The sequence below is a fragment of the Paramormyrops kingsleyae genome, chromosome 17, assembly GCF_048594095.1.
Source record: "Paramormyrops kingsleyae isolate MSU_618 chromosome 17, PKINGS_0.4, whole genome shotgun sequence".
Taxonomy (NCBI): Eukaryota; Metazoa; Chordata; class Actinopteri; order Osteoglossiformes; family Mormyridae; genus Paramormyrops; species Paramormyrops kingsleyae.
The window spans coordinates 4192638-4213153 of NC_132813.1; the positions used below are offsets into that span (position 1 = coordinate 4192638).

General features: G+C 45.3%; 1 protein-coding gene across 1 annotated transcript; it reads right to left on the reverse strand.

Moving 5' to 3' along the window:
- Positions 1-134: 134 nt before the first annotated feature.
- rasa2 (RAS p21 protein activator 2) lies at positions 135-20230 on the reverse strand. The gene is made up of 24 exons (XM_023822444.2): positions 20100-20230; positions 16468-16591; positions 15520-15623; positions 15331-15425; positions 14794-14870; positions 14504-14587; positions 14344-14416; positions 13505-13581; positions 12508-12606; positions 11593-11746; positions 11347-11495; positions 10087-10201; positions 9925-9999; positions 9626-9749; positions 6336-6442; positions 6163-6249; positions 5884-5961; positions 5706-5779; positions 5417-5520; positions 4144-4226; positions 3858-4063; positions 3223-3326; positions 2907-3093; positions 135-2768 (listed from the first exon to the last, which is right to left on the reverse strand). Exons 1-24 carry the CDS (start codon positions 20155-20157, stop codon positions 2738-2740), a joined length of 2469 nt encoding a protein of 822 aa, XP_023678212.1. The 5' UTR covers positions 20158-20230; the 3' UTR covers positions 135-2737.
- Between the last annotated feature and the right edge of the window lie 286 nt (positions 20231-20516).

A 20516-nucleotide genomic window follows, 5' to 3' on the forward strand; every position in this document is an offset into this window, starting at 1 on the left:
ACCAGTGTAGCATGTATGGGATGTGGGTAGAGAACAAGACGGAAGGCTGTAAGACCACAAAGTTCTTCATTAGCACTTAGCATTGATTCCCTTTAAAAATAATGACCAAACAATGAGACCCCAGCTAGCAGTAATAGAGCCGACAACATTTTTTATTGTAAAATATTTCCAGCAACAATAAAAAGAATATTAATTTGTTTTAAAAAACTATAAAAGTTTAAATAAAACAAAAACATTCCAATATATTTAGTATAGTCAACTAGTTTTTTTCTGTGATTAGGGAAATGATTAGAAAGAATGGAGGGTAGAGAAGCATCACCACCTCCATCGTAAATCTAATGGTACTTTCCGAAACGCATCATCCAGTGGCCACAGCGCAGGCTGAACTATACCATTTTGCTGTCAGAGGTCACAGATCTGAATGAACTACATTACGTCATGCAGATCTGAGGGGCAGTATTTTGATTCATTACTCAAAAGTCCCAGGGAGCTGGGGCCTGTATTACGAAGCGGGGTTATGGACTTGTCCGATTTAAGGTAGTCTGGGCAAAATGTAAGTGAACGAATATGAAGTCCATTTAAACTGTGGTACCTTAAATCTGACAAGTTACCCCAATGAGACAGTAACCCCGCTTCGTAGTACAGGCCACTGATCTCAAAGGTCGTGCCTAATATATCCTCTGGTACTCGCAGTGCGCTTGCCACACTGGCCCACAGAGGGCACCATCTACTGGAATGGTACATGATAAAACAATAATGGATACCAGACTGGAGCGTGTGCTGAAAGCTGCCCATAAGTCAACAAGGCCTTCGACATGACTGACTTCTCTAGAATATTCAATGATCGAATTTTCCATCATTGAAATCTCCGCCCTTGTTTGAGGGGGGGAAAAAAACAAAAAAAAAAACAAAAAACAATGGACAAACATTAAGATTAAACCCACAATATTAAGCATTCTTCATGATTTAAACACGAGTAGAAGCAAGCAAACTGAAAGGCCTTGTGACAGGAACATAAACCTGGAGAGATTATGGAATTTAAATACAGTACTGCACAGTACTTTCTTATGGGGTATGAGAGTACTGTATAGTAAACATTACTAGACTGTTTAAACTGGCATGGGAGTGAAGTACAGTGCAATAAAATTGGCAAAAAAGCGCAGTACTATACGGTATAGTCATACAATAGTACCGTATGGTATTACTGAGTATAGCTGGACTGGCAGATGAATAAAGTACTGTATGGTTCAGTCTGTTTAAAAAGTACCAGGAGGCAATGGCATGAACCACCCAAATACACATCTCACCCCCACGCAATCGAGTACAGCACCACTATTCAACAAACAAGCAACGTGCTCACATTTACTGCAACCATCTGAAGTACCTTCGTTTGAACAGAGTAAAATCAAAAAGTACCGAATTACACAATGTGTTAGAAATACAATCCTATAGACTGAATGCTAACATCGGCAGAGAGAAAATGATTCACTTTTTGCTGAAGTTCAAGTTTATATCCACCGTTTATATTATTTCATTCAAATTATGTGTAAAACCAATATTAGAGCGATGATTTGACTATGTAAACATCGTCTGATTAATGTCCTTGGGGGGGGGGGGTTGGAGGTGAGGCAAATGTCTCAGCTTCAATCATAAGCCTCAGCAGAGTAGCAAATGGCCCAAGACACAAAATGAGGCACATCCAGTTCCCTTCAACTTGGGGCCGTATAAACAAAAAAGGGCAGGATTGGACACGATCATGACATTACAAATGACCTGCAGCCATGGGTCACAGAGAGAGTGGCAACAAAATGAGAACCAGAAAACAGGAGTGTTTGGCCACAGACACGCAACACACAGTAAAAACAGCATAACTTTTTTTTCACTTTTTAAAATGTCCGTCCAAAATATACGGCTTTCCTTTTCGAGTTGACCTTGAGTTCTTTGGTGTCAGAAAATATTAAAATCCTCACTGCACAAGAATTACAAAAATCATGTGTGATCATTTAACTGATCAATACAGAAGTAAGATGATACCAAGTATCGAAATAATTCAATCTGGAATATTCCAAATATAAAGTGCTTCAAACATTTCTCCCCCACAAACGACAAAAGAAAGTTATGTACATCTATAAATAAAGAAAACAAGGAAACGTCTATTAATCACTTAAATGAAAATATGTTAGAAGACATGCAGAATGTTCCCTCCACCAAGACGTTCCTAGCTGTTGATAGCTATCTAGTTTGTGAACGTCAGAGACAGCACAATAGAAAGGCGCGGGAGGACCGCAGCTGATTGACCAAGAACGACAAAAATCAAAATTTTCCAAGAAAGCATTTTGACTATTTACAGAAATCACGTTCTGCTTTCACAGCTAAACGACGAACCACAAGACTGAACATATTTAAACTTCAGTGGCAATTCATGCCTAAAGGATTCCTGAAAGACTTCCCTTAAAAAACTGGAAAAGAACTGATTGAAGAGGGAACAGAAACGCAAACAGCTTCCGGAGGGGGGGTTTGGAGAAAACCCAATAAGAAATCAGGCAAACATCACGTCTGCCATCCTGGTCCCACCGTTCTGTCTACGTCTCGATATCAAGTGTGGCCCTTTCTCCATCCCCGGTGAGCAGCATTCCCAGTGCATGTTCTGATGCTGAGTTGCTCCAGTGTTAAACTTGCGACGGTCACGCTGATCGCATGGCTGATCGCAATGGCTGATCGCACTCTTGGCCGTGTGCTAACAACCCTTTCCGACTATGGGGTTTTCCCTTAAAAGACAACCAAAACAAAACAAAACAAACAAAACAAAAACAAACAAACGTTAGAGATTACTAGAAAGAAAAAATACACACACACAAAAAAAATCATCAGCAAACACCACAAATACAACGAAAGCAAACACTTACTGACTGCCATACTTGGCAGTTCCTAGGGCATTCCTAGTGGCCTCATGCTGCGCCCTTAAGTCCTCTAAGACTGCATAGATGTCCCGGATGGTGCGGAATGTCTCTTTGGAGTCCTGGATGGTGAATAGAGAGTATTCCTCCTGCTCTTTCTGAGGACCCTGGTACACAGAAATGCTGGAACAGGCATCTGTCAGGACACGCAAACATGACACGGGACATCAGCGCACCTTTCAAACTAGAATATCATTGCTAAACACTGAAAGGTTGCATAAAGCAACGGTGCCTACAGGTAAAGTCATTCAGGCGACATACTTACCTTCCATTTTGTGCAGCTTAGAGTAGTTGGCAGAAAAGAGGGAGAAGATCCTTTCGGTTTCACGGTCACAGTCGATCTCGAGTTGGAGGCTGGCTAGGCTAGGACTGGGCAGTAAGAAAGAAAAAAACACAACCTAAAATCGTTACATTTTACCATGTTTACCATTTTTCCAAATTTTTCTATGCCGAGTGGCTGCTTATCCACAAAGATGTCAGTTCTTCTATTGTTCACTAGGTAGCTAATAGGGGGAAAAAATGGGTGAATCTCAATATGCGTACTTGACCGAATTTGCATTCTCGTGTACTGGTCTTACGTCACCTTCCATTGCTGAAGACCAGTTCCAATACCAAGAACAGAAGTACAGAGGATGGTATAATTCCCTGAATGCTGCTCTTGCTCCACCCCAAATATCAAGCACGCATTGGTCGCATCCTTGCTGAACAAGATCAATCCCATGATTCATTGCACCCCAAGTTTGTTCTTGGAAGGCAAGTTAGCAAGACCGGTCTTGCCTAGACCACAAGTGCAGTCTGTGTTCTCAGTATTGAGATTCACCCCATAAGAACCATATCAGCTGGTGTATTCGGCCTCAGCAGGAGGGAGTGCCATTAGGCGGGGGGGGGGGGGGGGCTTACGTGCAAGGCTTGCAGCCGGGGTGGCTTTCATTCAGGCCCCGGCAGCAGAGCCAGGCCCCGGACACGTAGGCAGAGGGATGGTGGTGACTCCGTCGCCTCGGGTTACAACGGCTCACCTGGCCCAGCACTTCCACCCAGTCGCAGACCTCCACGCAATTACTGGCCTGGATGTACAGAGGCCTCTCTGAGAGCATCACCTGGAACATCTGAGAGGAGAACAGGGCATCACACACATGGAGACGCTACGCGGCCCGCCGCTCCGCCGCAGGGCTCTTGCCACACTCACGTTCTTCCGACTGAAGGCGTTGTCATCCACTTTCTCCACCCCCAGGATGGTCTCCACTGGAATGACACACAGAGGCTCTTTTCCTGTAAAGCAAGAAGATGTTCAGAGCTACGGGGACCCATCCTGAGCCAGAGAGGAAGCCTAGCATTGAGAAAATCCTAATTTCAGAAAAACGGGCAAAACCATGACGATCATTGTATATTTTGATGACCAGTATTTTACGCCGTGTGAAAACCTCACAGATTTCGCGTCTAATGAGGCCATAAAGTTTAAAGTTCTTCCACCTATTGGAGCCGTTGATGGCTTTCTGACCTGTTCGGCACATAAAAGTTTTTATAAAGCAAACATCTTTACTAGCAGCATTAAAAACAAAAACTGGAGCCCAGCTGCTCAGAAGCACCAATAAAACCGCTTTTCCCTCCCCTGGCATCGGAACCTGTAACATTTTCCCCGAATTTCACAAAAAGCAGTATTTACAGGATTGAGGGTCCCGCCAGCGTGGACAGCAGCAATGTTTTTTTTAAAGACTTACAGCCCCAAAAAGGACAGCCGTGAAAATACGCAGCTAGTTTGGAAGGGCTGTTTTTAAGAGGATGGCGGACAGACCAAAGCGTTGGTTTATTTAGCCTAATGGTTTTATCCAGAGCAGCATACATTTTTTGAGAAAGCAGTAACAAAGTAACATCACTAACAGCCATGGGATTGGAACTGGCGACCTTCCGATCTCAGGCACAGATTCTTAAGTCACAGAGTCACAAACCGCCCCCATACAGGAACCTGGGACTCAATGGGGACTTTATTTTGCTTTGGGGGTTAAGTAAACAGAAGGAGAGACACTGTGATGAATCACGACAGCTGGGTGCCCGTGCTCTGACATCTGAGCTGTCGGGGGTGCAGTGTGGCTCAGCATGTTTGGACACTGTGCCAGCGACTGGAAGGTCGTTGGTTCAAATCCCAGAGTCGGCAGAGTGATGTCACCATTGGGCCCCTGAGCAAGGACCTTAAGCCAGGGACTGGCAGACTCTGCTTTCTGAAAAATGCATGTCGCTTTCGATAAAGGCATCTGCTCAGTAAACAAAATCTAAAAATGCCTCTGCCCATTAAATAAAATATTTTACCACCCAAATCCCCCATGCCCCCCCGTCTTGGCGCTAAACCAGCCGAGTGCAGAAACTGCCCCCAGGGGTCAGACTTCAGATGCCTGCCATGTGCTACGCCAAGTTCGGAGAGTGCCCGCTACCACACAGCCCCAGAGTGGCGACGCCCATCTCACCCTTATGTTTGTGGTAAGACAGCTCCCGATTGGTCACACGAAGCCAACGCTTCTTGAAGTTCTTGCCAATCCGCTTTCTGCCCTGTGCTCGTTTCTGTACCTCCCTGTCGGGGGGGGGGGAAGAGAACAGAACTAGCATCAGTCTTGGAACCCACTGCGGGCGCAGAACATTGGAAGGACACCGGAATCGAGCTCAAACGTGGCCAGGAAGCAGCTGTCTGGTCGCATCTACCACGTACTCCAGCATTCAGCTCCGTTCATTTCAGCCACGATGGGACAACACACTCACCCTTCTCTCAGCACCACGGCGTCCTCCACCCCGACGGAGCCCTTACTCACGTTGGAGGAGATCTCATCTAAGAACTGGGGAGGAGCAGGAATTCAGCACAAATGCAGTATAGAAAATAAGCATCACATACAGTCCAAGATAAAGACACACAAGCACAAGGTCGATCAACGTTAAATACCTTCTTAACCTCTTCAACATATTTCTCTTCTTGGAATGACTTGAAGAATTCATACATGTAGGATTCTTTGAAACTGGACTGCATTGCAGAAGAAGAACATGGCAATTAAATTGTAAGAAAATGAGGAAATTAGACACAAACGCATTGAATGACACAAATGCTACACGCATGGTAAATGGTCTTTGTAATTTAGATGTACAGTTATAAATCCAGCATATATACAGTGAAGGATTTGAATGCAAGTGTCTGATGAGTAGCCAAGGAGACTGGAATCCATACCAGCTTATTCCTTGACAAGCTGCCCCAGCTTCCAAGAGTCTGGATGGTTTTGGAGATGAGGGTCAGGGTGCGGGTCAGCTCATTGTCCTGAAAAAGACGACGTCACTCCCAAAACGCCACAGGCCCGAGCCGCTGTAGAGCGGTACGGAGCGGTACGGAGCGGGTAAACGTACCGGGTGATGAGGGCGGAGCTGGTAGGTGTGCGGCGACAGAACAGCCACAGCGAAGAAGCGCAGGAACACGAAGCTGCTGACCGCGGAATACTGGACATGCGGATCGTCTGTGAGGGACAGAGGAACACGAGGAGATCATGGGGAGGTCAGAGGAGGAGGAGGAGGAGGGGGCAACGGCAGAGACAAAACAGGACTGTAGGAACAACAAAACAGCCGCGGGTGCAACTGACTGATGTGTCAGTTAAACCCAGTGTGCAGAACTCTGCAGAAACCTTAGAAGGTTCCACAGGGATGCATGCAAGGCTGAATGGACTCCGGTGACTTTTTCCCCAAAGGCAGCCATGAGACGCTAAAATCTTAGGTTTTCTTTCTGCAAACCTAATCATTTTAAGTTCTAAAAACAATCCTACCACACCCTCACAAGGCTGTAGGCACACTGCAAGACAGCAGAGGTACAGCCATATACTACCAATACTAATATTTATCAGAACTTACTGAAATGTGTCATTTTGTCAACTACAAAGCAATGAAAAAATAAGCACTGCTGCACCTTCCTCAGAGATGGAATAACTAAAAGAAACCTGCTAAAGACAATCATTTTTACTAAACTATTCAAAAGTTTTGAATCAGTAACCTGGAGTTAGACAGAGAAGTCACTGCTGTCCAAAGCAACCCAAACCCATGTACTGAGACTTTGCCGCCCCCTTGTGGCCAATAAGCACATCAAAACATGTTTAAAAAGGCCAACAGAGTGTGTTTGACTAATTTCCTCCAGATTCTGCTTTGGATTATTTTCTTGACTTGACTCCAGTTCAATATCTAATTGGCTGCTCAGACTTGTGTGACAGATTCATAAAAAATTAGCTTTCGGGAGCTAAAGGTGGCAAACAACCATTCCCTAGCAATAGGCCTGTTAGTGATGCTTTGATAATCCACCGTCTTTCTACCAAGCCCACGGGCTTCCCCTAGCATGGCAGCCATTGCGTAACAGCTTAGCTTGCAAACCGTCTCCACTGTTGTTTTAGCTTTTTTAAAGACGACATGAAAATGGACGAAGGAGCTATAGGGGGCAGAGGGAACCTGCCCCCCCCCCCCACTTTTAAAAAATATGGATTTTTTTTTTTTTTTGCTACACATGTGTGGTTCTCTCTGCATTGCTGGACAAATCCAGTCCACTTACTGGTTCTTTTATAAAAAAAAAAAAAAAAAAAAATAAAAAAAATCCCTTAAGAAATTGCTGGTCCCACTTCTCATGAACCCAGTCCACTTACTTTTCCTTTAAACGCCTTAGTCTCTATAGACTCCAGACCAGGATTTCCCGCTATCCTGATCCTTAATGCCTCACCAAACACCGACTTTCCATCCGAGTGCCAACAGTCCAAAATGAACGTTTGTAATTACTTTTCAAAGAAAAAGTAAAGTAAATTATATGTCATTTACAGAGATACTAGTTACTTCGGGACTTGAGCTGGACAGTAATGCAAACTGCAGTAGTTAGTGAAGCCCTGCTTACAGCTTTCTGAGACTTGCCTGAATGGTCCATCGATTTTACTTTCAAAATTACGACAGCGCTAAACAGCGGGACTGAATATGAAAAACCACAGAAAGAGGAATCAAGAGTTTACAAACAGAAACTGAAATGTTACAAGCAATGTGCCGAGTTAAACTCCTATGAGAAATGTACACAGACTGTGAGCGAGTGCAGACATACTGCAGTGCAGTGCAGTGCAGTGCAGACATACTGCAGTGCAGTGCAGACATACTGCAGTGCAGTGCAGTGCAGACATACTGCAGTGCAGTGCAGTGCAGACATACTGCAGTGCAGTGCAGTGCAGTGCAGACATACTGCAGTGCAGTGCAGTGCAGACATACCGCACTGGTTTGATTTATGAAACCAGTTTTCAGATTTACTGTGTGACGATAGACCCGGGCTATATGCTCTAAAATTATATCATGATATTTTCTGAGATTTTCACAATATCAAGATTTATCATGATATTCTAAAATTCATATGTAGACAACAGTAAAACATGATGGGCGTTTGAGTTTTTTCTGATTATGACGACCAAATTGTTCTACAAAGTTCTGTAGCATATAACAAGCATAATGATAAATGATGCCAACAACAGACTCGTACCTTGATGGAATTTGTTTAAAAATAACACAGTATCACCATTAATCATGCAACAAAAGTATCATACATACACTTTTAATTATATATTATATAGATATTTAAACTGATGGCAATGAATATTCAAAATCACAATATAATGTTTTACCACCATCAATCCAGCCCTAGGTGATGACATAATGCAAATGACTTGTCATCTTTTGATCTCCTTTGTCCTCCTTTTGAAGGCTGAGGCTGTGAAAGTGACCCCCCCCCCCTCCCCCCTTAATATTTTATCCCTGTTCACTGGCTTTATTTTTTTCCATGAACATGTCATAGATTAAGGCATAACTAGATGATCCTTACATGCAGTTTAAGCCTGTATTTCTTGTATTACATGAATATTTAGCTTTAAGATGCTTTATTTGTCTTTTTGCTTTTACCCTGTACTTCTAACTTCTGGACGTTCTAGACGTTCATGCATAACGGACCAAATTACAATGCCAATGTGTAACCAGAACCTTCAGTAGTATATTAAAGAGGATATTAAAATAAAAATATATTTAAACATGACACTAAAAATAAGTAAACCAAAGAAAAATTGAGTATATTATGAATATTGTCATTAGTAATATTACTATTATTAGTAGTAGCATTTTTTTATTTAAAATTATTATTATATTATTATTTTTATTGTTCTTATTCACCACCACTTTATTTGCCCCCCCCCCATATACTTGTCATATGCCTATGCACAAAAGGCTATTTTCCAGGCCAATCTATACTTCCCTCCGCTGTTCCATGTCTGTGATAAAGTTACTCCCAAGTTAACAAAATGCATTCGATGTATCAGACAACACGCAAAACGAGAATAGAGCAAATCATTTCAGCATCAGCCAGTTCACAGCTTCTCCTGGAATGATTTATATGTGATACAGCACGACGCCCCTGACGTCTTGGGGAAAGTAGATGACCATTAAATCACAGTCAGGTACATATTTACACATTAGCCTATTATCAGAGCCTGGAAAATGACATCCATCATTTATACAAATAGCGTAATCATTAGCCCTTAATCAGCCTGTTACCAGTCACTGCTCAAATATTTCCCCTTTTCCATGCACAAAAATTTGTCCCGTTGAAGTCTGAAGTCAATACTCGACAGAACAAATGGACTCACCGGGAAAGCGCTTAGAAGCCAGGTGTCTCAGGGAGCGAAAGACATCGGACATGATGGGCGGGCAGCTGACGCTGGACTGCGTGATGGAGGAGAAGACCTTCTGCACGAACTGCTGCAGATTCTCCTGCAAAGACACACACCATCAACATTAGCAGACAGAGAGAGAAAGAGCAAGAGGCAGACAGACAGACAGTGCGAGAGGCAGACAGACAGACAGACAGAGCAAGAGGCAGACAGACAGACAGAGCAAGAGGCAGACAGACAGAGACAAAGAGCAAGAGGCAGACAGACAGACCTACCTTGTTGGCATCTGGATTGTCTCCATCTTTTTGTTTTAAAGGATCAATCTCACATGATTTGTTGGTGTCACAGATCTATGAAAAACAATAATTGATCTTGAATTCTACAGGTCAGGCGAGATTCTGTGGCTGCTTGATGTCTGATGCGAATGTGAGGTTCACCTCGTCCAGGACGGGCTTGAGGGTCATGGTCAGGTAACTCCGGCCCACTATCTTCATCATGTCGTCGATGCAGCGCGTTGCCAGCGAGTTGCCCCGAAATATGGTGTTTGCTTCCCTGGATGAAGAAACATCACAGCAGCCGGGAGATTGAGATGGCAGGCTACACAACTCCATACCCCCCCCCCCCTTCAACTTTATAAGCTCTGTAATGTTTTAGACGAGTCAGGGTGAAAAACAAAGAAAGAGAACAGATTTGTTATACATCCGAGTATGCCTGCTTTTCCACTCGTGCAGTGTTTTTCAAACTGGTCCTCACAGACCTCAGACAAGACCTGGGAGGGAACATATACATGCACTGGCTGGGGCTCCAGCCATCAAAGAACTCTTATAAACAGCATGAAAACCATTAACATAAATACCTGCGTAACTATGCGTAAATACCTGCAAGAGCTTCTGGGGAGAACTAACCATGTGAAACGTAAATGGTGATCATGCGCATTCTGACTCTAATAATGTCCAGTGGACAGAGCAGGTGAGAAAATCAGTTCCGTGATTCATGTAGCCAAACAGAATAACAACTGAAACTGACATCTTGTCTCTTATGAAGGGATTTCCAAGGTAGTGCTGCACTCTGGAACAGTATTTTCAAAAACAACTGCAGTATACAACCAATACAATTCTGAATAATGGGCAATTTTACGAGCTTGAACCATAGAAGCTGCAGTCAAAGATCGATTCAACACTGAGCAGAAATGCTTTTGATTTAGAGAGAAGACAGAGTAAGTAAAAAAAAAATGGTCGAGACCAGTTTCAAGTCCATGATGGGACTTGAGTTCTGCAACACTGCCAGCTGATGGCTAGTCGACAGGAGAACACAGCTCTCTGACCGCTAATGAATCTCATAAATTCTCCGCTGGGTCTTATCTGTGAATCAAGGGTCTAATCCTACACGCCCCGAGGATGGAAAACAGCATCGACCTGAATAACGTGTTGCCGGGGAAATGAGGATTTGGAGGGTCGCTACCATTGTTAGCTTGATTAGCATAACCTTAGCGTAGCCTGCTAAGGGAAAAACAAACAGCTTTATGGTGCCCACCAGATCCCAAGAACTCTAAGCTGCATGGGTCTGAAAGACTAACGTGCGATGATTCACCAGTCCCCTCTGCAACTGGTTTAGCGTGGCTGGAAATCGGCGCGGCGTTAGCATTTTAGCATGTTAGCTCATTAGCACGTAGTGGCCGGCCGCGGCACTGCACTCACTGCGTGTTCTCCAGCTCCAGTGCCGCTACGGCTGTAACGAAAGGCACCAGGCTGTTGTGGTGCAGCAGTAGGCGCACCATGGGTAGGACGGCCTCATAGCGCTCCCGGCACAGGTCCCCCAGGATGTGGGCCGCTGACGCAGAGATCGGCTGGGGAAAGCAGACGAGGGACGGGCATCAATGCCAAGAGGGAGCGGGCCAGGATGGCTGGGGCGAGGCGCAGGCCGAAATGTGGCCCGCTGGGTACCTTCACATCCGGGGACTTGAGCATCAGTGCACGGAGCCGCTCGTAGCAGGCCGACGGCAGCACCGTGTCCTCGATGTAAGTCACGTTCAGGCGCAGGGAGCCAAGCTCGTCCGCCTTTGATGTCTTGCAGTTGCCCTTCGGTTGTAACAAGTACCTGAAACCAAAAGAGATCCCTGTCAGGCCCCACACAGGTATAAAACAACTAGACAGGCCGCTACATCTCCCACACAGACGGGAATGACATAAAGGCAAGTCCTGAGATCGGCAACAGCGGTCACTATTGGTGCACTGATGTAGAAATGACCACATAAGGCAGTGAGATATCAAGGAGGCAGCGCCAATTTGGGAGACTGCAGTGAGGCCCTAAGTGCTGAATGAGGCGAGGAAATCCCTCATCTCCCATTGTGAAGAAAAATGCCCAATTGTCCAATTTAAATCAGTATTTTAGCAGTTGTATCTTTAGCTCTGGTGTCAAGTCCGAATACTGACTTAAGTATTATAGACCTAGACTGACTTGATTTTTAAGAAAAGTCTGCCGAAACGTGATAAATGATAAATCTCACCATCAGCTTCTGCCACCTTCCATGGGGACAAGGAGAAGCAACACACTTACTGTGTGTGTGTGTGTGTGTTATGCATATAGTACACTGTGGGGAGCAAATGTCCCTTGTACATTTTGGGGACAATTTTTTGGTACTCACAAGAGAAAACTCAGTTTCATAAAAATCTGTGGCTGCAATCGGCAAACTAAAAATGCCAAAAAGTTATCTGTATTTCGTTTGGTTACTTATGGTTAAGGTTAGGGCTGGGTAGGGGTTAAGGTCGCCCATAGAAACGAATGGAGAGTCCCCACAAAGATACGAAAACAAACACGTGTGTGTCAGGAGGGGGGGGGGGGGGGGCTCTTGTTCTCACCAGGCCTGGTGAATAGAGTTTCTGCGCAGAATCTTGACTGAAACTCTGGTCTCTCCCAGGAAAACATCCTGGGCCAAGCTATTGTTCCACAGGTCGACCCTGGAGGGGGGGGGAAGAGCAAGAGGCCAACAATGCAAATCACAGAAACAGAAATTTAAGTTAGAAAAACTACAACTACAGCAGCAGAAGACACAGTCCACACAGTTCTCAAGCAGAACAGCAAACACAGCAGGTCTTCAAAAATACAAAAAAAAGGTCAAAACATCTCTACCCATCCAAAGTTTACATGCAGGACCTTTGGAGACCTTCATAGTGTTACCTTGTCCACCAGGCTAGTCCCACCTTGCTGAAAAACCAGTGTGCAAACGAAACAATTAAAAACACATGGTTAATGGATGTGCTTGACTACTCAAAGCCTCACGCTCTACTAACCACGACAGAAGCGTCGCTTTCACTGTAAGACGAGGCCAGCGGCCGACAAGCATTCAGAGAGAACCACTTCATTCTTAATCGTACCATGACAACATCTACAGTGACTCCACCCCAAGGGCTGCCTCTCCATGTTTGCTACGTGCTGCTCGTACTAGAACATTCTCTGAAGACGCTTACGTGTACGTGGTTTTACCAGAGGTACAATTGCACCCCCTACTGGTCAGACGGAAGTGCTGTTTGAACCTAAGTTCCATAAAACTTAACTACATTGCAGTTATATTTGAAAATGAGGTTTATGTTACTCCCATAAATGTACAATCGTTTATTGTAAATACATTTACTATTTTACAAATTTATTTATCGGGATGGATGACTGGTTGGGCTCTCTCACTTCCACCCTCGGGGAGAAAAGCCTCAAGTCACTGGTGTGCTTTTGGATCGTGGTGGGGACCAAACAGACAGTGTTACGGGGGTGCCAAAAACCTAGCTTCGGTTCAGCCCCAGTCGCATGCCAGTGGACAGATGTCTCTACAACATCTCCCTCCTAAGAGGAGGTGTGACTCACTTAATCTCCAGCTTGTCGATGTCTTCCTCTTCCACCTGGAAGTGAGACTTCTTAGTATAGCTGCTGGACCGGGTAACCTGCCAACAACAGCGGGTCATGTGACACAGGAAAAACAACCAGTCCGCCATCACGAGGTTAGTAACCAGTCATTGGTCCATCTTGGTGACCCATTACCTTACTCCTGGTTTGGTGCCCATTTTTACCTGCATGCCACACTTATTGTTTTTTCTCATGTAACTGTAAAAACAGGCAGTGATGTCAGCCAGCCACTGCATCTGCCAAAGTATTTGACTAAACACACGACACTGAGTCACTGCGAATCCCGCCCACTCAGCTCCTCTGATCGGCCTGTCAAAGTCATTATCACACCAACACGCTACAAACACACTCCTGGGCTGATCTCTCACATATCACAAAATCCTAAATCTTCATGGTTAAAATAATAAAAATGGACTGAATGTGGGATATGCTTCTATGTTACTTCCTCTCAACAGGGACTGTCTGGGATTCTGATGGGAAATACAGGCGGAAATTTGAACAACAGTAAATCAGAACTTGCTTCCTTACTATATTAATAACCCAGTTAGTGGAATCATTTTATTTAATAAAAATAAATAAATCTGAGCAAATTATGTTCAAATTTAATCTAAGTTTCAAAGCATTCAGCATTTTGGGTCAGCATTTATATATATATATCACATTTTTTTGTCAGAATTTGGTTTATATAGCATACTGGGTATATACACTTAACTTCTCTTGGTATATATACTAACACAGATGAGTGCATGTACGGCCTGGCCTACCACCTCTCAGTAATACCCCAGAGCTTCAATCTGTACCTCAAAGTAGAAAGTCTCTCCAAACTGGGGGTTGCTGGTTTTCTTCTTCACCTTGGTCTTCTTTTGGTCAGATCTGAGAATCACAGTGGATGGTGAAGGAGCCGGATGTGGGCGTTCTCCGCATGGTACACGCACGGCAGGGCGGAGGCCTCGGACTCACCTGGCAGGTCCCACGAGCGACACCGTAGCGTAGGGGTCACAGCTCTGCCCGTTGACCAAGGGGAGACCCTGACACTCAATGATGCTGCAGGAAGCACAACAGTAATGAAGCAGAACGTTCTATGCAATGCATGAGGACCAGCAAATCACTTTTTCTGCTTAAGTTCTTCATAGAACGGACATAAACATTGCGGAGCGGACGGGAGCTGGACTCCTTCCTGCAGGAAGACAGCCACCCCCCACCCTGTGCACACCCCCCCTCCCGCCAGCCCCCGATCCCCTTCCACTTACCGGACCACCAGCTGCTGACACACTGATCCGTTATCTGTGATGACTTCATTTAGTCGCATCTCCAGATGGACCTTTCCCTGAAGGGGGGGAGGGGGGCGGGGCAGAGGAGGAAGGATGTTCATCATGTGACCCAATCAGGTTGAAGAGGTAGAGTCAAAAGTAAAACTCACTCGGGGGCTCATTATACTCTTGGAGTGTCTACACGTTACTTATTATGACCTATTATTCTGTCATTGTCATCCAAGGAAAATACGTGACTGCTGAGCTCCAGGACCCAATCGCTTAACTACTGCGAGCGGTTTTCTGTCTGCGCCCAAAACATCCCGTAGCATGCTGGCTTCAGACAGACACAGTACTGCTGCTAACGAACTGCCAAGTAATTATGCTAATGAGATGACAATGCCAGTTCTTTCCCTCCATCAGCTACCCTCGCTGCTGATCTTTGCGTCACACCTGAGCTATTAAACGGGTGTTAACGAGTCCAGCACCTTATGGATTAGTGCTAGAATTGAACACGCGTGCGGAGGACCAGCGTACCTGGACCTCGGAGTTGGCATCCACAGGTTGCAGACCAAACCAGTGCTCCTTCCCGCTGTACTTACTCAAATCCTCTTTGCGGATCGCCACTTTTCCTGGAGGAACACGCACAGACACACATGACTGGGATTCACAAGGAACCACGCGTTAAACAGGCATGCGGGTGGGTACACGTGCGTGCAGACTTACCTATAGGGAGGGCCCTCTGGATAACAGTCTTCGCATAAACATAGAAGGATAAATACTGAAACGCCCGTGGGATTTCAAAATAGAAGTCTTCTCCGTAGAAAGGGCTGGAAAACAGAGCAGGGGACAAACAGCCACCCGTCAATCTCTCTCCTGTTTCTGTTTATACTTCTATTTTAGCAGACGCTCTTATCTGAAGTGACATACAACTGCGACAACGGGGTCAGCCAGTCCCTGAAGCGACTGGGGGGTGGTTTAAGGGCCTTGTTCAAGGGCACAACGATGAAATCACTCCACCGACCACGGGATCTGAACCGGCGACCTTCTGGTCACTCCCTGAGCCCCGCACCACAGCCAAAGAAATGTCAGAAGAGGGATTTTTTTAAAAGATGTTATTTAGGCAAGACTCATGCGAGAAGGTAAGATGATAAAAAAAAACACCACGTCTGAATAGAGAAAATTAAAAGCATTTGGTTTTGTTCATGTGATCATCATAATGCTCTCTGTTCACTACGGGGCGTTGGAGACAAGCAGAGTGACGAGGGGACGAGTAGCAAGTGGGTGGGGGACAGGAAGAGAGGTGTGGGAACACGCAAGGGATGGGCATGTATTTACAGACAAATAATGGCGTGCGGTTGGGTGCATTTCCTTCGACAATCTGAACGGGCGAAATGTCAACACACAAAAAAATTTAAGTCTGTACAGCTGGGGAACAGCAAGGTCTATGAGCATGAAGAACAGTCATGAGCCCATCTCTCATCGGGTGAAACAGGAAGGCATATTTACTACTTCAGTAAACCCTGATAAAGAGAGACGGTACAAAAAAAATCCACACTGCAAGGCCAGTGACGGCTCGGTCAGGTGACCCCTGACCGGCCAATCGCATCAGCCATACAGGCTGACAGGCTTATCGAGAGGCAGAGGGGGGAAAGTGAAAGCACGCCCCATTACCTGAGATTTTTCTCAAACACTTTGGTGCGGTACACCTCCTCCTGGTCCAGGCTGATGGTGCAGAAGGTGCAGCCATCCCGGAGCCAGTTCGGCCCAGAACAGGAACCCAGATTCTTCGCTTCACCTGTCAGTCAAAGCACAATGACAACAGCAGTTACACATCACTCTGCCTCGGCGACCTGCTGAGCTCAACGCAGCAGATATAGATGAAAGGGCCAATATGGAAATCAGAAGAAAAAAAACAAACTAGATTTATAATTTTTTTTAAATAACATATGTTGAATTTTGTCTTCTGAATGATTTTTTTTCTGTGATCTTTCGTTATGTTATGTGTGAGTCCAGTGTGGGGTCCTGGCATTGATCAGCGGATGTGGCGAGGGTGAGAGGAGATGTACATAAGATGTGGTTACAAGCCTGCAGTGTCAGCTTCCTCCCAGCATGCTTTGGCCTTCCTGTAGAGCGCTGATTCACAGAGCAGCACCAAGCTGTTTCCCAACACACTTTTACTCAATCAATGAAGAAGCTGCACACTGGCACACACATACTCACACCCCCGCCCCCCCCCCGGCCCGCCCTAAGGAACTCATCACTTGAACTTTGATGTGAGACTGTCTACTTTATAAAACAGTTATTCAGAAACAGTCTATACATTTCATTCAATCTTGTTCTAGAGTAGAAAACCTCAATACAAAAAAAACTTCTTGAATTCTGAGGTCAGGCCCTCATAAAGAGCTTCTTAAACAATTCTTTAAAACAATTATTATTTTTTTTTAATTATGTGATTCTATGTAAATCTTAAATTTTAAGTTTGGGCTCATCTTGATTTCATGTCGACTCTTCGCGCTTCAGAAAAAAGAAAAAACAAAAAAAAACAAAAAAAAGAGCTTTGTCAGATTTTACTGCTCATTCAAATTCTAGCAGCATCCAGCCAAGCAAGACTTCCAGAGAAAGGCTGCTCTGTAGCGCCACCTATAGGACTTCTGCTGCAGTGGGGCGGCGGGGTTCACAAAAACGGAAATGTGCCACGTCGCAGAGTAGGGCGCCCTGCTGACCCACGATCAGACAGAACCTGCCCGGCCAGCGTGCCCCCCGGAACCAGAGTACATCATATCCTGCCCCGGCCCACTGGCATCACTCTGTATCTCGAATTACATCTAGTATAATCGCACAGAACACAACAAAACAGACCACAAGCTCTGACTAAACAACAGCAGCATTAAACTATTACTGAAAGAAAAAAAAACATTTTACACTTGACAGTTTATATATAGAGTCTGATTAATTAGCAACTGCACATCAGATTCCCCACTATAAAATATAAAAACACAAATAAATCTATCCAAGATTCTATCCAAAAAAACTTCATCTTAAAACACCAGAAAAAGAAGCCATTAAAATTTTCATTATACAAAAAGAATTAACTGTTCTGCCGTATTTCTACCATATTTCCCTTTCTCACTGTAGAGCCTATTTGTCGTCATCGTCATCCTCATCATCAGCCATCTCATTCATGAACAGGCCCCAGCTACAACTCATTTTAAGGCCCAAGTATAACCACAATAAATTCATTTTCAGCAGGTAAGGTAAGCAGACAAATACGTTATAGTTAGATTTTAATTAATGCAACAATATAGGTATAATTCATCTTCAAAACTCCTCCCAGACTTCACAAAATCAAAGAACACTATCAGTGATAAATAAATAAAATCAGCTGATACTATATTTTCCCCCAGAAAAAGAAACTTACATAAATCAATCTAATAATGAGCTCACAGTAGGATAATACCCATTATCCCCCTGCAGTTCAGATAATATCACATTAGAGATATACAATATACATTGAAGGAGTTCAAATGATATTTTCTCGGCTACAGTAACAAAATAAAAACACAAACTAAATTTTAAAAAAATGAGCAAATACTGCCTGGCTTACTTCCTGGAACAAGGAGAGATTCTGATTAAGTGTGGTGGTTCACGGGACATAAGTGCGATTTTCAAACAGCAGACCAGTGTACTTTTACTCCGCTGTGGACAGGCTGTTCCACACATCGCGCCCTCGTCCTCCTGCCGGGTTCTACGGTTTAATACACCTTAACCAAACGCAGGCAACACGAGCAGGACACATGCACCGCCCCACTGCAGGTCAGTGTCCCATCCTGCCTACGGGGATCCGAGATGCTGATGAAGGGAAATGGACGAGGCACAAGCAGCTGCAATGCACACAAACAAACAGGACTTAAGCATGACCACCCGGCCACCCAGGTAACACAGCCTCATAACGATCGCCGACACCTATATTCAGAGAAGCCTATGAAACGCCACCGCAACCCCGATGAGCGCTATTATCTGCCAGACGCTCGCAGAATCTGCCTGTCAGGTGTGTAACACAGACTCCTAGTCATGTTCTTCTTTAATGCACAATTACTCCGTGAAGGTAAAAAAAAAAAAAAAAAGAACAGTACAAGCCAGACATAACTAAATAATTAAAGGGAAAGCAAGCTGACGTCCATGATATTAAAGAAAACATCACCTATAATCACGAGGGAAGTGCGCATACATTTGCATAATCAACAAGTCACAAGTCAAATGAAGGATCATTCAATAAATCATCTTATTAAGATAATGTCACTAAATTAATTTCACCTAGTGTAAACATAGTGAAACTGGTGAATATATTATGGTACATCGGAAACAATTAAACCTATGTAAACTTACAGCACCTGTCAGGGAATTTAATTAACTGCTTTTAACCGCAAGAGCTCTTCAGGCGATCAGAACATTTTGTTTTCAGCGTGTATCCAAAATAAAATACATGGGAAATATGCATATAGGTAATATGCAATCAAGCGGGAGACCAAAAACTGGCCATCATTTCTCTCGCTCCTTCTCTAAATAAGCAAATTAATTCAGTCCTAAAAAATAGGAACCTGAATGACTAAATTATCACCCGTTTCCCTTAGAAAACAATGTGGGCCGGGATCAGTGACACCAGGCCTTCTGGGGATTCCTACGGCACTTTGAAGCCGGAGCGGAATGACCAGGGCCGCCTGTAAAGCGCTGTAAAGCCGGACAGGAGTCACTTTGCTGGAGTTACTCTACGCCGAGCGACAACTTCCTGCCAGCAGCATTTCGCAAGTTCACTCCAACGGAGAAGTGATATTATAACATTTCGGGACATCGCGGTTCCTTAAGCCTCCTCTCTCACGGCCGCCGTCAGCCGTCTGCTCTTTCGGAAAGTACGCGGCCACTTGTGAATTTACTCCCTGGGAACCGCACCGAAATGATGCGGGAGAGTTTGCGGCTCGCCGTGAAACATGGCACCGTGTGACATGGCTGTCGGTGCGCCCGCTCCGGGCTGCGCTTTCCGCACAATGCGCGTCCCCTTCGCCCCGCCACCCGGGACCACCGCCGCACTCCGAAACTCCCCGGTACCGGGGCAGCAAATTGTGCAGAAGGGAACCCGTGAGTTGGCGGGGCCCGGGGCAACATCCATTCACCCTAACAAAGCGCGATCCCCTCCGTGCCCGTTTCATTAGCCTGTTAACACCGATCGCACCGCGCCCCTTTCCGCGTCCAGAGCTTTTCCGCTCCTGGCGCTTAAATGCGGCCCCGGACTGGCGCCCCACACTTACAGATCTTTCCCCGGAGACTTTGCAAAACCCGAATTTTCGTGTCGTCGTCTTCCGCCATGGTCCGAGCGGTAGGCACGGCCGTACAGTAGGTTCACTACTTCTGACATCCGTTTAAAAGGCGAGTGCAGGGCCGACGCAGCGATTGGCCGAGCGCGCTGACGTCACACCGCGAACTCCGTGTGAATCGGCCCGCGGGGACACGCCTGGTGGAGAGCACTGGAGCGCGCAAACGTAGCGCGCCGCGCCGCGCCGCGACACCGGGCCGGATTGGTGGCGATCTGCCTGGGGAGGGAAGGGGATGCATGGCTGCGTGCGGAAGGCTGCAGAACGGTTTGCCAGGTAGAAAACGTCAAAGAATAGGCATGGAAGACATACATACGAATAAGCACTAACACGCATAATCGGCAATCCTGATGA

Excerpts from the sequence above, each read along its gene's own strand:
- rasa2 (XM_023822444.2), bottom strand. The coding sequence starts at position 20,157 with ATGGCGGAAGACGACGACACGAAAATTCGGGTTTTGCAAAGTCTCCGG. Across the intron at positions 14,871-15,330 it reads ATGCCAACTCCGAGGTCCAG|GGAAAGGTCCATCTGGAGAT; the intron begins GTACGCTGGTCC and ends CCCCCCCTTCAG. Across the intron at positions 5,521-5,705 it reads GCCGTGGTGCTGAGAGAAGG|GGAGGTACAGAAACGAGCAC; the intron begins GTGAGTGTGTTG and ends CCCCCCCGACAG.